General features: G+C 45.1%; 1 protein-coding gene across 1 annotated transcript in view; it reads right to left on the bottom strand.

Annotated features, from left to right (window-relative positions):
• Positions 1-16,490, bottom strand: part of PPIG (peptidylprolyl isomerase G) — a 168,009-nt gene that overhangs the window by 95,807 nt on the left and 55,712 nt on the right. The window contains exon 9 of the mRNA XM_030208759.1: positions 3,532-3,736. Within this exon, the coding sequence (XP_030064619.1) occupies positions 3,532-3,736 (205 nt within the window). The remainder of the gene's footprint in view (positions 1-3,531; positions 3,737-16,490) is intronic.

A 16,490-nucleotide genomic window follows, 5' to 3' on the forward strand; every position in this document is an offset into this window, starting at 1 on the left:
TTCTAGCTGGGCGTTATAGCACTGATCTTGTGATGCAGACTGCTGCTGCCACTTCAGGCATGCTCTAGCCACAAACGAGCTGCACACTATTGCTTGAAGGCCCAAAGAGGCCACTTCACAAGCTTGCTTCAGGGAGCCTTTTAGCTTCCTATCCTGTAAGCCATTTAGGGCAATGCCCCCTTCAATGGCAAGGTGATCTTCTTAGTCACCGCTGTAACAAGGGAGTCCACCCTGGGAAGCTGCCATTTCTCTTTCTTCTCTGGAACATTACAGTAGCCATACTGGGTCAGACCAATGGTCCATCTAGTCCAGTAGCCTGTTTCCAACAGTGGCCAAGCCTGGTCACAAGTACCTGGCAGAAACCCAAATCGTGGCAACACTCCATACTACAAATCCCAGGGCAAGCAGTTGCTTCCCATGTCTGTCTCACTAACAGACTATGGAGTTTTCCTCCAGGAACTTGTCCAAACCTTTTTTAAACTCAGATACACTAACTGCTGTTACCACAACCTCTGGCAAAGAGTTCCAGAATTTAACTATTTGTTGAGTGAAAAAAATATTTCCTCCTATTTGTTTTAGAAGTATTTCCATGTAAGTTCCTAGAGTGTCCCCTAGTCATTGTACTTTTGGAAAAAGTAAAAAATAAATTTACTTCTACTCATTCTACATTGGAGACCTCAATCATATCTCCCCCTCATCCATCTCTTTTCCAAGCTGAAGAGCCTTAACCTCTTTAGCCTTTCCTCATAGGAGAGGTATTCCATCTCCTTTATCATTTTGGTCGCTCATCTTTGAACCAACAGGTAGAGGCGAGCCATAGCTCTTCCCACTCTCAGCCCCACATCCAGTGAGACCCATTCTGCTCTAATCAGGTCTTGAATGGCTGGAGATCTTCAAAGGACCTCTAAGCCCGCTCATGATCAACGAAGATGGAACTCCTGATACTGAAGAAGGAGGCTCCCCAATGGAAAGCACTACCAATGCTCAGAAATAAGAGTATTGAGCTCCTTTTTATGAAACAACCTCTGTACTTTCAGATCATCTTCCTTCTCTACTGTCTCCTTCAATAATGGCTCCTCTGAATAGACCAAGATCACATCAGATAAGGAGTGAGAAGCAGAGAGAGACCTCCAGGAGTGGTCAGATGAGGATAAAAAAAATGTCTTATGAGTAAATAGGTCTGGTGTAAGAGCAATATAAATTCCAGAGAAAACAAAGATCCTGATGCAGCTAAATGCTCTGTCAGGCCTTGAGGTTGTAAAATGGCAGCTGTGCTCCACTCATGATCAGACAGAGGCTGTTCCTCACTGATAGTCGGCCCGACAAATTGGCGCTTGTCCCCGTGCTCTCCTGAATTAAACTGCGCATTGGCCTTGCTGGAGAGCCCGAAGTCCTCAGCATGTTTGGATGGTACGCTAAAGCTGAAGATGTGCTGCTGCCAACCGCTTCCCCCAAGTCCTGTGTAATTCCCGGCTTGCATGCACTGCAATGGACCAAACGCCAGCCCCCCACCCCAAGTAATCCTCATGGTTCCAGTCTGGCTGAGGTATGCAGATCCTATCCAGCTGCTGTTGGGGCATCCTCTTCCAAGAGGGCACAGGCTGTTACACCAGGGGCCAGGTATCATGGAAAATTTGGATTCCTTTCAACTTACGGCCTAGCCCTTAAAAGGTAGTGTTTGAAGTAAATGTTTATCCAGTGCAGATGGTTGAGACACTGTTCTGAATTTAGAAACCCTCTACTTCCTTGGCTTAAGTTAGGGTTTGGAAGAAAATGCTCGCCCTATGGAAGGCTGATGTTCCAGCAACTCTTTCTTTCCTTCAGGATAGCCCTGAATTTCCTCAGTGTTCAGGTGGCAGTACTAGCCTGCTTTTGGGGTCCTCATTTGGGGGGGGGGGGGGAACGGCAGTTTCTTGACAGGTTTACCAGATATTGTCTGGCTTTTACAGGGGTTCAAACAGCTTTGCCCACCTGAGAATGGTAGTGAAGGCATCACTTAAGGACCTATCTTTCTGGTTGCTATCTGTTTGGCTTACTACATCTTGGAGCACCAGGCCCTTTCATGTCCAGATCCCTTTTAGTCCTTTTTCAATGACTCTGTCTGCATATGGTGCCCTTCTTCCTTCTGAAGGTTTTTCTCTGAACCAGGTGGTTTCACTGCCTGCATTCTCACGAGGATCTAGGAAGGAGTGGATCATGCGCTACACAAACCGGACATGAAGAGAGTCTTGTTGAAGTACCTCACAAGCACTAATGACTTCAGGAAGTCAAACCGTCTCTTTACCTTGTTTCATGGGCTGTGCAAAGGAGAGGCGGCGGCATCTAAGGTGCTGATTGCCCATTGGATCAAGACTGCCAGTGAGGCAGCCTATATTTTGGCAAATAAGGTCCTTCTGGTTGGCCTATAGGCTTTTTCCACTAGGACCCAGGTCATGTACGTTTTCTTGGAAACTGTCTAGAATTCTACGATAGTGCGGTCTATAAATTTTTTAATAAATAAAATAAATGTCATGGGCAGAAGCTTGAGCAGTCTCCTCAGAAGACATTTATCGAGCTGAGACGTAGACCCCCCCCCCCCCCACTTCATTCCTTTGTGAAGCTCTACAAGTTGAATCTATGGGCCAGCAGCTATAGCGACTCTGGCAGAGCAGTGCTGCAGGGAACACTGTCTTCCTTTTATCCTGATGTCTGACATTTGATACACCCCACTGGTATGGGCTGGTCTAGCGGGACGATAAGGAAGGTGAAATGTTCTCTTACCTGTTAATTTCCGTCACATGAGCCTGGGTAGACCAGTCTACCCCACCATTCCACCTCTGAAGATGGGGGATTGGGGAGTGCCCCGCTATTCATTTCTGGCTGCGGTGGGCCTGGGCTTTGGTCTCATTGGAGTTTCCTTTCTCTGTAGTCTGATATTGTAAGTTTGAGTGTGGTTTACACAAAAGTCAAAGTATCCTTGTGATTTACTGGGACTTAGGCTGCACTTGCATACTAGTGAAGTCACTGGAACTATCTGTTCTTTCTCTACCTCTATCTGCTGGTTGGGGGATATAACCCATTGGTTATATCCCCCAACCAGCAGATAGAGGTAGAGAACTGGTCTAGGTGAACACAAGGAAAGGAAATTAACAGGAAAAATAAATTTCACCTTCTAGGTGCTGGAAACTTCTTTCATTAAGAAACAACTCTACACAAGCAAAGGAACTTCATCTTTAAACAGCAGTCACTGCTGCTAAGAAAGAGACATAAATGGATGGGGAAGGTGGAGGGTAGAAATAAAAAACAAAACAAATTTACTTGCACATTTTTTAAAGCAGCAGTTCAGCACATATGACATAATTGGGACCTATGCATCTGAATCTCCACTAAAAACCACCAAGTCTGAAACCTCTCCTCCTCCTTTAGGTCTAGGCCTGTGGTTTGGGTATCTTTCATCTCGGCCCTAAAAGGTGGTGGTGAATCACCACACCAGTCACAACAATTTGTCAGAAGGAAAACTAAATAACACAGTGGCTGAAATCTGTAACATACTTCTTTTTGTTTTTCTTTCTTTTTTTCTTTTCTTTCTTCTGTTTTTTGGAATTTTTTTTATGTTTCTTCTTTTTCTTCTTTGACTTGGCTTCCCCTCCACTTTGAGAATCTGCTGAGGACTCAGAGGAAGACTCTGAGTCGCTGGAACTCTCAGAGTCACTGGATGAGGATGAAGATTTGTGTTTCTTTTTTTCTTCTTTTTTAGCTTTAGACAAAAAAAAAATGTTGAGCCATCAGTGTCCTAACTCTGCAACATAATTTATTTTATTAATATATTTTTCATGCAGTATCAGTTACCTCTCATTTTAAACTTTTTTATAATCTAACGCATCGGCCCACATTTACCCTCTCCAAAAAAAAAGGAAGAGTTGTTTGCCTTAACAAGTGTTCTCTGAAGACAGCAAAATATTTATTTCTCACACATAGGTGACATCAATGGCTGGTGTATGCTGCACACCTAAGTGTGCCATGCAACATGTACAACTGATAGTATTCTAAGTTACACATGTCACTTGGCACCATGACTACGGCCTGCCCATGCTCCACCCATGTTTATGCCTTCTTACAGGTATGCACCAAGCGACTTTGGTGCATACATTATAGAATAGTGCCTGGCATTTACATGTTCAACTGACAATTACTGGCATCTCTGACACGCATTAGCTGCTACTATTCTGTAACATATGCGTACACCTGGTGACTAATATGCTACTGGATGCACACCACTGCCACAATAAAAATCAAACTTAGAAGATGAAATAACAGTTCGGTGCTATGGAGACGGTGCGGGATGTAAATAAATAACTGGTGATTCTCAGCCGGTCAGGTTTTCAGAGTTTCAGCCTTAAATATAAAGAATGAAAGTTTTCATGCAACGAGACAGAGCATTCAAATCTATTTCATGCATATTTATTGCAGATATCCCGAGACCACTACTAGCAGGGCTCCTCAGGACAGGATTGGGGACCACTGCTCTAGAAAGCTCTGGTAGCTTAGAAAGCTTCGTTTACTTTTTCTCTAAACTGAGCTCCACTGGATGCCACTCATGCATGAGGACTATATATCCTGCTTGCCTCAGAGAGAAGTATTACTCAACATAAACCTACATAGTTAAAGCATTTAACACTACTACATAATGTTGTACACAAACCAATTGTTATGAAACCAAAATACAGAAAAGAAAGACTTCCATATATTTTGTTTCACAATCAGTTCTTTTTCCTCCCCTCTGACAGGTAGGATCTCATACGCTGTCCAAATCAAAGGGCTTATTGAAAGACAGCAAAAATAAAACAGGGAAAATCTATCTTTACTTACACCAGATAATACGAATTGAGCAAACAGAATATTTTGGCTTCAAAGAATTTACAAAATTATTTTTCTTCTTTTATTATTTCAATAAATATGTATTAGAACTTATATACTGGTATGACAAAGATAAAAGCCTATAAATCTAGCTATATCCTTAGAGTAATACTCTGAACCAGACCTCCCCCATAAGAACACTATTCCAAGCAGGAGGGGATATCGGAAACCTATACAGTCATCAAGACCCAGCTTCTACAGTATGTCATATCACAAGCACTAAATAGTCCAAAACACAGTTCAAAGAAGCAATTTTATTGAACAGCAGCAGCAGAGTGATAAAAACTGCGCCCAACAGCTAAGTTTTGCCCTTCTGGGATGTGTCAGGGGCCTAAAATACTACTACTAAACATTTCTAGAGCGCTACTAGGGTTACGCAGCGCTGTACAATTTAACAAAGAGAGACAGTCCCTGCTCAAAGAGCTTACAATCTAATAGACAAGTGAACGGTCGGTCCGATAGGGGCAGTCAAATTGGGGCAGTCTGGATTCTCTGAACGGTAAGGGTTAGGTGCCGAAATCACTAGATGGTGAACCATAAAAATCTGCACCACAGCTAGTAAAAATGTTTCTCTCTTTCAGCCAACAGTATATTGTCAACTGGTCTGCTCACTTTCCCCCCTTGTGAACCATTTGCCTTTTTTCTTCGTCATATCACAAGACAAGTACAATCACAGATTATGCTGCAATATGAAACTGATATGGGGAGAAGCCTCTAGCACCAAAGCTTTGAAGTTTTTTTTGGTTCACATTACCTAGATCCAGTTGTGTGTTGGTTTTATCATGCAGTCCGAGCAATGAATTATGTATTTATCGTTCTACTACTATTCAGAAAGAATAAAGAAACTAAAAGTGTACCCTCTAAAAGAAGGTAAGGAGAAATAAGGTTTTACCTGATAATTTTCTTTCCACTAGTTCTTCACAGTATTCTAGAACCCTTGGGATAGTTGTGTCCATCAACTAGCAGGTGACGATAGAAAACTAAAAACTGAGCTGAGACATATATCTCTAGGCATCCAGTGCAGGACCTCAGTATTTACACAGACATACGGTAAGGAGCAACTCAGAACAAACACAACAACCTTAACAACTAACCAAGCTAACACTAACCAGATGAGCAAACGCGTGGACCTCTCTCATGTCTGGACAACTTGTACAGAAAGAGATATGCAGGACCCAACATAAAAGGTGACAGTCGTTATTTGACACATTACCTCAGAAACCTCAAGCGGGCCTGTGGAATAGTGGAAAGGACTAATGGAAAGAAAATTATCAGGTAAGACCTAATTTCTCCCTCTCTTACGTAGCTTCCCACTATTCCAGAACCTATGGGATGTTTAAAAGCAATACCTAGAGTGGGTAGGATCCTAGCGCTGTTGCCCTGAGGATTGAAGCCACAAAACTGGCTTCTGAGTGTGCCGCAATGGACCACCCTGTAGTGCTTGGCAAGGGAATTCAGCATTTACCACATCGCCCCCTTGCAAACATTCCCCGGAGACAGTAAGGTAGTCTGCCCTCAGGATGTCACTGTACACCTTGTAGAATGAGCCCACAAGGCCTGGGGAGCCTGCTTCCCCACAAACAAATAAGCCGACACGATAGTCTCCTTCAGCCATCTATAAATTGTGGGCTTGGAAGTAGACATACATGGGGACAGGAATCTAATCCATCCCTGTGGAGCATCTAACCTGTCTCCGCCCGTCCCTGCCGCAAGTAGTCTCCTCCATCCGAGCCCCTGCTGCACCGCACCAGTCACCTTGCTCCCCCCTCCCACCAAGAAAGAGATCTGATTGAAATATTTATTTTTATTATTTTGACTTATGAAAGCCACTTGTCCCTGAAACATGCTCAAAACAGAATAATCCATTTGAACAAACGAGATGAGATGAAGATGCGATTCAATGTGCCCCAATGAAAGGAGAGTTTAATTTCACTTCCAATCTTTATAACACCAGGCTTCCCAAGACAGATTACAACAGTTAAGATGAACCCATCAGTAAACAGGTTATTCTCACTGAAATTTGACCATGTATTACTGTATTGTATAGAACAGTGTAGAAAAATGAGCACAAAATATAGCCTTTATTAGTGCTGTTTCTACCAGCTACAATAAATTTTGAAGCTGTTTTAGCGACATTCAGTTTTTGATGATATTTGTATCTACATGTGGGAAGCTTTCCAATAAATTAAAAAGCTGTCAAATAAGTACAAATAAATTGAAAAAATACACACACACAGATATATATATATATATATATATATATATATATATATATATATATATATATATATATATATATATATATATATATATATATATATATACACACACACACACTGTTCTGCACCTTTTAAGGCACTGCCCATCCAACTGGAACAGTTTTTGACTTTTTATAGATGGATAATGCACAGGAAGTCCCTTATTTCTAATAATCTTTCGCTATTGTTTTCAATAGCATTTGCTATTGGTTTGGGTGAACCAGTGTGGTGGCAATCTTTGCCTACTGGCTTCAACCCATTGGGCTAGATAGCCTCATACCATCTCTGCTCGCCTTCTTTCTTCCTCTAAGTGCACCACCTGTTCCTCTGACCCCATTCCCACCAATCTGCTTACCAACATCTCCCCTACAGTTAACCCCTCAATCTGTCACATCCTCAACCTCTCTCTCTCCACTGCTACTGTCCCTGACACCTTCAAGCACGCTGTAGTCACACCACTTCTCAAAAAACCTTCACTTGACCCCACCTGTCCCTCCAACTACCGCCCCATCTCCCTTCTACCCTTCCTCTCCAAATTACTTGAACGCGCTGTCCACAGCTGCTGCCTTGATTTCCTCTCCTCCCAGGCCGTCCTTGATCCGCTTCAATCCGGCTTTCGCCCACTACACTCGACAGAAACAGCACTCTCCAAAGTCTGCAATGACCTGTTCCTGGCCAAATCCAAAGGTCACTATTCCATCCTCATCCTCCTCGACCTATCTGCCGCCTTCGACACCGTCAATCATAATTTACTTCTTGACACACTGTCCTCATTCGGGTTCCAGGGCTCCGTCCTCTCCTGGTTCTCCTTGTATCTTTCCCAACGCACCTTCAGAATATTTTCTAATGGCTCTTCTTCCACCCCCGTCCCGCTCTCTGTTGGGGTTCCTCAAGGATCTGTCCTTGGACCGCTTCTTTTCTCGATATACACCTCTTCCCTGGGTTCGCTGATCTCATCACATGGTTTCCATTACCATCTCTATGCCGATGACACCCAGCTTTACCTCTCCACTCCCGACATCACAATCGAAACCCAGGCCAAAGTTTCGGCCTGCCTCTCAGACATCGCTGCCTGGATGTCCAACCGGCATCTGAAATTGAACATGGCAAAGACTGAGCTCCTTGTCTTTCCACCCAAACCCTCCTCTCCTCTTCCCCCACTTTCCGTCTCTGTTGACAACGCCCTCATCCTCCCCGTCTCTTCAGCCCGCAATCTCGGAGTCATTTTCGACTCCTCCCACTCCTTCTCTGCCCATATCCAACAGACAGCCAAGACCTGTCGCTTCTTCCTCTATAATATTAGCAAAATTCGCCCATTCCTCTCTGAACAGACCACCCAAACCCTCGTCCACTCGCTCGTTACCTCTCGTCTTGACTATTGCAACCTTCTCCTCGCTGGTCTCCCGCTTAGCCACCAATCCCCCCTTCAATCTATCCAAAATTCCGCCGCACGTCTTATCTACCGCGTGAACCGATACTCTCATATCACCCCTCTCCTCAAGTCGCTTCACTGGCTCCCGATCCGCTACCGTATACAATTCAAGATTCTCCTATTGACCCTTCAAGTGCACTCAATCTGCAGCCCCCCATTACCTCTCTACCCTCCTCTCCCCGTATGTTCCCACCCGTAACCTCCGCTCTCAGGACAAATCACTCCTATCTGTACCCTTCTCCACCACTGCCCCTTCTGCCTCACAGCACCTTATGCCTGGAACAGACTTCCCGAGCCCATACGCCATGCGCCCTCCCTGCCCGTTTTCAAGTCCTTACTCAAAGCCCATCTCTTCTCCCTTGCTTTTGGCGCATAACCACCTTCCCCATTCATGATACCTACACTGACTACTTAGTTTGTTACCTTTAGATTGTAAGCTCTCTTGAGCAGGGACTGTCCTCCCCATGTTTAAACTTGTACAGCGCTGCGTAACCCTGGCGGCGCTATAGAAATACTAAGTAGTAGTGTTCTCAATCTAACCTCCTTGCCCCTTACCAATTTTTTTCCCTTCTCCCTGCACCCACACTCCCACCCTTTTTACAGCCCCCTCTCTCCCACCCTCTTACACGACCGCATCCACCTCTCCTCCAGCCCTGGGTGCCCTCCCCGCACATATCTCAAGTCTTCCTGGTGGTTTGCTTTGGGGTAGGAAAGATCCCCACACTTTCCTGCCCGCTGCCGCAGATCCTCTCGCTGATGCTGCTTGTTTAAAATGGCTGCCGAGACTTCAAGCAGCAGCCATTTTAAACAAGTGGCAGCAGCAGCAGCAGCAGAAGACAGGAAGAGTGGGGAACTTTCCTACCCCAAAGCAAGCCATTAGACCACCAGGTTGACTTGAGGTATGTGCGGGGGAGGGAAGGTAAAGCTTGGTTCGATTTAATGGTTCCACAGGAACCTCACAGGACCCCTGTGAACCCTGGTCCATTCTAGCGGGATCCCAGTGGACCTGGAGGGGATCCCCGTGGGATCCCCGCAGACCTGGAGGGGATCCCCGTGGGATTCCCGCAGACCTGGAGGGGATCCCCGTGGGATTCCCGCTATCCCCGTTCCCATGCAGCTCTCTAATTGGAAGCCAAGAGGCCAAGCCTCTGCTTAGCAAAAAGCACAGTCTATCCCATTTGCGAAATTCTTTCATGACTTCTAGATATCTAATGAGGACTCTACATCAAGAAGTCTGCAAGGAAGAATACTCAGCCACTTTGTCCTCTGTGTGAAAGAACGGAAGCTCCACACATTGGTTGAGATGAAATGCTGATAACACTGTCGGAAGAAACCTTCAGCAGGGTGACCCCTGCCTCCGAAAAGCATCCTGACAAGAGAATCTGAATCTCCAAAACCCCTATGTGCCGACACAACAGCCACCAAGAATGCTGTCTTTAGCGTAAGCTCTTTCAAGGCGGCCTTCCGGAGTAGCTCAAAAGGAGGCTTCTGAAGAGCATGAAATTAAGGTTCCATAAGAGACATGGTGTAAAAAACGGGAGGCTGCAAGCGGCCCCCACCCCACAAGAATAAAATGATATCCAGGTAAACTGCAAGAGATGTCTTCTTAAGTCAGCCCCTGAAACAGGCCAAAGCTGCAACATGAACTTTTAGAGAACCAAATGCTAGTATTTTTTAAAGACCTGCTTGGAGAAACGCTAGGAGACCTGAGCAGAGAAGGGAAACAGTCCACACTCACAACATCAGTGCTCAAACGTCCTCCACAACCTTGCATATACCATGGACATATTGCATTTCCGAGCCTGAAGCAAGGTAGTAATGACTGAATTAGAATAACCTTTTTTGTCTCAACCAAGCCCTTTCAATGGCCAAGCCATAAGACCAAGGGGTGTGGATACTCCATGAGCACCGGACCTTAATGTTATAATGGAAATGGGACTTGATATACTGCCTTTCTGAGGTTTTTGCAACTACATTCAAAGGGGTTTACATATATTCAGGTACTTATTTTGTACCAGGGGCGATGGAGGGTTAAGTGACTTGCCCAGAGTCACAGGGAGCTGCAGTGGGAATCGAACTCAGGTCCCCAGGATCAAAGTCCACTGCACTAACCACTAGGCTACTCCTCCACTCCTTTGTATCGCTTTGTAATGTCTTTGTATCGCTGCGTGGTGCGACCGCACCTTGAATATTGTGTTCAATTCTGGACACCGCATCTCAAAAAAAAAATAGTGAAATTAGAAAAGGTGCAGAAAAGAGCGATGAAAATGATAAAGGGGATGGGACTACTTCCCTATGAGGAAAGGCTAAAGTGGCTAGGGCTCTTCAGCTTGGAGAAAAGACAGCTGAGGGGAGATATGACAGAGGTCTATAAAATAATGAGTGGAGTGGACTGGGTAGACATAAAGCGTCTGTTTACTCTTTCCAAAAATACTAGGACTAGGGGGCATGCAATGAAGCTACAAAGTAGTAAATTTAAAATGAATTGGAGAAAGTATTTCTTCACTCAACATATAATTAAACTCTGGAATTCGTAGCCAGAGAATGTGGTAAAGGCGGATAGCTTAGCGGGGTTTAAAAAAGGTTTGGACAGCTTCCTAAAGGAAAAGTCCATAGACCATTATTAAAATGGACTTGGGAAAAATCCACTGCTTATTTCTGGGATAAACAGCATAAAATGTTTTGTACTTTTTGGGGATCTTGTCAGGGTATTTGTGACCTGGATTGGCCACTGTTGGAAACAGGATGCTGGGCTTGATGGACCTGTCTGTCCCAGTATGGCAATACTTATGTACTTACGTAGACCGTGTACCTGCGAAAGCCAGCCGGGGCTACAAAAATTATTCAACACCGGTGCAACGCAATCCTTTTCAACATGCAGTCTACCAATGACCAACAAGGGAAGACATACAGTAGATGTGTATCCAGCCAGAGCTACAGTAGGGCATCAATCCCCATTGAGGCTGGTTCTTTCCAATGGCTGAAGAACTTGAGCACTTTTGGCATTCCTTTTCATCGCGATCAAGTCTAGATTAAGAGAACCCCCATCAGCTGAAACCCTTGGCTGGATAGTTTCCACTTTCCTGGGTCCAAAGAGTGCCTGCTCAGAAAGTCCACCTCCACATTCAAGGCATCTGTGATGTGAGCTGCAGAGATGCACAGAAGATTTTTCTCTGTCCAACTCATGAGGGGGGCCACCTTCACCGCCACTGGATGACTGCGGGTCCCGCCTTGCTTGTGTCATTGATGTCACATTGTGAGAGAAAACTCGAACGGGGCCCCCGACAGAAAGGAAGTGAAGTTGCGTAAGACATTCTATACTGCTCTGAGCTCCAAGCGATTTACTGACCACCGAGACTCCTGTTTCATCCAAGTAACATGTGCCAGATGGGAATTTGTAATCAGCTCCCCAACCCGACTTGCTGGCGTCCACTGTCATCACCTCACATTGTTATCAGTAAGGGAGCTCCGACTGCCAAATTTTTGAGTGACAACCACCACAGCATACTCCGTCTGGCAATCAGCCTGCAAGGAAGATGAAAGCAGTACTTCTGTGATACTGGAGACCAGTCATTGAGAAGAGATTCCTGTAATGGCCGCATATGAGCCCTTGCCCATGGCACCACTTCCATTGCCTCTGTCATTGACCCCAGAACCTCGACCTAGTCCCAGATCCTGGGCCTGCCTTGATTGATATGATGAATCTGTGAACCAGCTCCAACCTCCTGTGCTCCATGTGGAAGATTCTCTCCTATGCTGTGTCGAACAGAACAACTTTGATACCCCACCATCTGCGATGGAGTTATTCTGGCCTAATGGTTAGTACAGTGGGCTTTGATCATGGCAACCTGGGTTTGATTCCCACTGCAGCTTCTTGTGACACTGGACAAATCACTTAACCCTCCACTGCCCCAGGTACCAAAACTTAGATTGCTAGTCATCTAGGGCCAGAGAAAGTACCTGCATATAATGTGTACAGCTCTGTGTACATCTAGTAGCATTACAGAAATGATTATTAGTAGTAGTAGTAGTTCTTGAAATCACCCAACCCAAAGACTGCAGAAAATGTACAACTTTGACTGTCGCTGCCACACTATCCAAACTGAATGACTCACAAAATAGCAAGTTGTTGACATATGGGTGAACTCTGATTCTCTGGCACCGAAGAAAAGACGCCATCACCACCATAATCTTGTAAACTTTCTTGGAGCTGTGGTGAGACTGAAGGGCAAAGTCTTGAACTGGAAATGATGGCCCAGTACCGCACAACATAGAAACCTCTGATGCAGCGGACATATGGGTATATGCAAGTACACCTCTTGAGAATAAGGACGGTGAGAAATTCTCCTGATTGAACTGAGGCTATAATTGCTCTGATTTCACGTGAAAGCAGGACACTCAAAGGCAACGGTTTAGACATTTGAGATCTAAGACCGGATGAAAAGTGCCTTCCTTTCGTCCGGTCTTGATCTCAAATGTCTAAACCATTGTTCATCTACTTCATTGGTAGAACTAAGTAGATGAGCATGTGCCTTGTTCCTGTTCGGCCTGGGGAACTGGAACAATGGCTCGGAGTGAAAGCAAGGAATCGACAATGGCCTAAACCTCGACCGCCTTGGTTTGCTTCTGACAAAGAGACTGCAAGAAGAGAGGAGCGACTGGGCAGCAGAACTCTAACTTGTAACCTTCCATATGAATATCCAGAACCCACTGGTTCTGATGTGATTTTGGCCTACTCCCCCCTCCCCCAAAACTCCTGAAGACATCCTCCCACCGGAGGACGAGAAGAGTGGGCCAGCCTCACATTATTGTGAAGCTCTGGAAGTATTGGGCTCTCTAGCTGACTGAGAGGAGAATGTCCTCTCCTCACGAAAGGAAGACTGGCATGCCTGAAAAGTGAGATGTCTGACCATATTGCTGACAACCAGGTCAGTACCACCTGTTGTCTGAAAATCAAGAGACCCCTGAAGATGGATGACTAGAGGCTTTTGTCTTATCCTGTGGCAACCTTTGTGGCTTAATTTTCCCCAGTTCTTTCACCGAGATCTTCTCTAAACAGCCCCACTTGCCCCGAAAGGGCAGGTTAACTTGAAGTGACTTTGACAATGCATCTGCTGCCAAAAGCCACAACTGTTGCTGACGTGCCGTGACAGCCAAAGACGGATGACTAAAGGCTTTTGGCTTATCCTCCGGCAACCTTTGTGGCTTAATTTTCCCCAGTTCTTTCACCAAGTTACTGAGATCTTCTCCAAACAGCCACGTGCCCTGAAAGGGCAGGTTAACTAGAAGTGAATTTGATGATGTATCCGCTGCCCAATGCCACAACCAGAGTTGCTGACGTGCATTGACAGAAAAGGACATACTGCGGGAAGTAACCTGTAATATGCAATAAACAGCATCCGCTAAGGAGGCCAACCCAGCTTCCAGCTGGGTGTTATAGCGCCCGTCTTGTGTTGCTGACTACTGATGTCACTTTCAGCATGACACGAACGAGCTGCACACTGTCACTTGATGGCCCAAAGAGGCCGCTTCAAAGGCTTGTTTCAGTGAGCCTTCTAGCTTCCTATCCTGCAGGTCCTCTAGGGCCATGTCCCCTTCCAGTTGCAAGGTGGTCTTTTTAGCCACCTCCGTAACAAAAGAGTCCATCCTAGGAAGCTGCAATTTATTTTTCTCCTCCTGAACGGGTAGAGGTGAGTCATAGCTTTTCCCATTCTCAGTTCTTGTGTATCGTCTGACCCATTCTCTGTAATCAGGTCCTGAATGTCTGGTTGTATTGGGAAGGCCTCAGAAGAAACTCTAAGCCCCCCCCCCCCCCCCCCAGGTCATGATCGACTAAGATGGAACTCCTGATGCCGAAGCAGAAGGCTCCTCCATGGAAAGAACTGCCAGTGCCTCAGAAATAAGAGTACTAAGCTCCTCTTTATAAAAGAAAGTTAGTACTTTTGGATCATCCCCCTCTTCAGGAGTGAAGTCTCCCTCCTCTACTGGGCTCCTTCAACGTTGGCTCCATTGAATAGACCGAAGCCTCATCAGATGAGGAGGGAGAAGCAGGAACAGCCTTAGCTGCCCACTCCTGGAAGTCTAAACAAGATCTCTTAGGTTGCTGGAGGAGCAGCGGGGGGAGAAAACTGAAGCACCTTACAGCAAATCTGATTGTCTCTGCTTCAGCAAATAGAACCGGTGTAAGAGCAGTATAAACTCTGGAGAAAACAAAAATCCTGATGCAGCTGAATGCTTTGTCAGGCCCTGAGGCCGTAAAATGGTGGCTGTGCCCCACGTGTGATCAAAGGCTGCCCCTCACTGCCACTCAGCCCCCAAAAATAGAGCCCGTTCCTGCGCTCTCCTGCATCAAACCGCTGGACAGCTTAAAGATCCTGATATATTTGGATGCTGCGTCAAATCCGAAAATGTGCTACTATCGACCATTTCCCTCTGCGTCCTGTGGAATTCCGGCTTGCACGCACTGGAAAAATCACTGGCTACAACTGCAATTGCTCTGAATGTCAGTGAAAATAATTTAAAGATCCTACATCATAAGAACAGCCGTACTGGGTCAGCCCAATGGCCTATCTACCCCAGTATCCTGTTTCCAAGACAGGTCACACAAGTACCTGGCAGAAACCTAAATAGTACCAACATTCCATCCTACCAATCCTAGGGCAAGAGTAGCTTCCCCATGTCTGTCTCAATAGCAGACGATGGACTTTTCCTCCAGGAAATTGTCCAAACCTTTTTTAAACCCAGATATGCTAACTGCTGTTACCTACATCCTCCGGTAAAGAGTTCCAGAGCTTAACTATTCGTTAAGTGAAAATATATTTCTTCCTATTTGTTTTAAAGTATTTCCATGTAACTTCACTGAGTGTCCCCTAGTCTTTGTACTTTTAGAACGAGTAAAAGATAGGTTCACTTCTACTCGTTCTACACCACTCAGAATTTTGCAGACCTCAGCCATCCTTTTCCAAGCTGAACAGTGGTATTTAACTCTGGATCGAATTAACTGCTGGTATCCTCAGGTGCCTTCAGTTTGCTGGCAGGGATGTGTATCTAGGGGTACCCTGAAGCATGTATGGTGGACGTGTCCAAAAGCTAGGGCTTTCTGGAAAAGCATCCAATTTCAGATCCCTTGGATTATAGAACTGAAAAGACCATAGAATTCTCTTTTTTTAATTCAACAGGAATATTCCAGGGTTTCTTAAGACTCAGACCATTTTGGATGAACCTGGCAGCAGCTTGGAAAGATCTGGGAGTATCCTCATTGTTTAAATGGTGGGCTAAGTTGTATTATATTTATAAAATGGAAAAGTGAACTGTAATTAGGCGTAACACTGTTGGGAAACGGAAACAAATTTGAGGCTCTGAGGGGGGCCTTTTTAAGGCTTATTACTGGAGGTCTGCTTTGGTATTAGAGGTTAATCCCCTTCCTTCTCCTTTTTCTTTTTTATATAAATAATTATTTTCCCCCATTATTTTATTTTTCTAAAATAAGAAATATTGTTAAAATATATCGGTTCAATAAGGTTGGGTTTATCTTACATTCTTTATATAACATTGTCTTGTTAAAACATATACTCAAATATAAACCAAGATTCTTTGCTCCCCCCCTCCCAAAAAAAAAAAAATTGGTGATCTCAGCTTATATTCGAGTCTCTCTGCAAAATGATTGGCATTTATCTCCTCCAACCCCCCCCCTTCCCCAGTGATTCCCCCCCCCCCCCCCCCCAATGTCTGATATTTCTTTCACCTGTCTTTCTGGCTAACGCTAACACCAATGCTATGCGCTGGACTGGTGATGGAAGGCCTTGAGCATCTGCGCATGCTCAAGGCCTGCTGACTCCCACTCTGAGACTCCAGTTCAGCATATAGCACTGGTGTCAGTGTCATCCTTGAAAGACAGATAAAAA

This window comes from Microcaecilia unicolor, chromosome 7 (assembly GCF_901765095.1).
Source record: "Microcaecilia unicolor chromosome 7, aMicUni1.1, whole genome shotgun sequence".
Taxonomy (NCBI): Eukaryota; Metazoa; Chordata; class Amphibia; order Gymnophiona; family Siphonopidae; genus Microcaecilia; species Microcaecilia unicolor.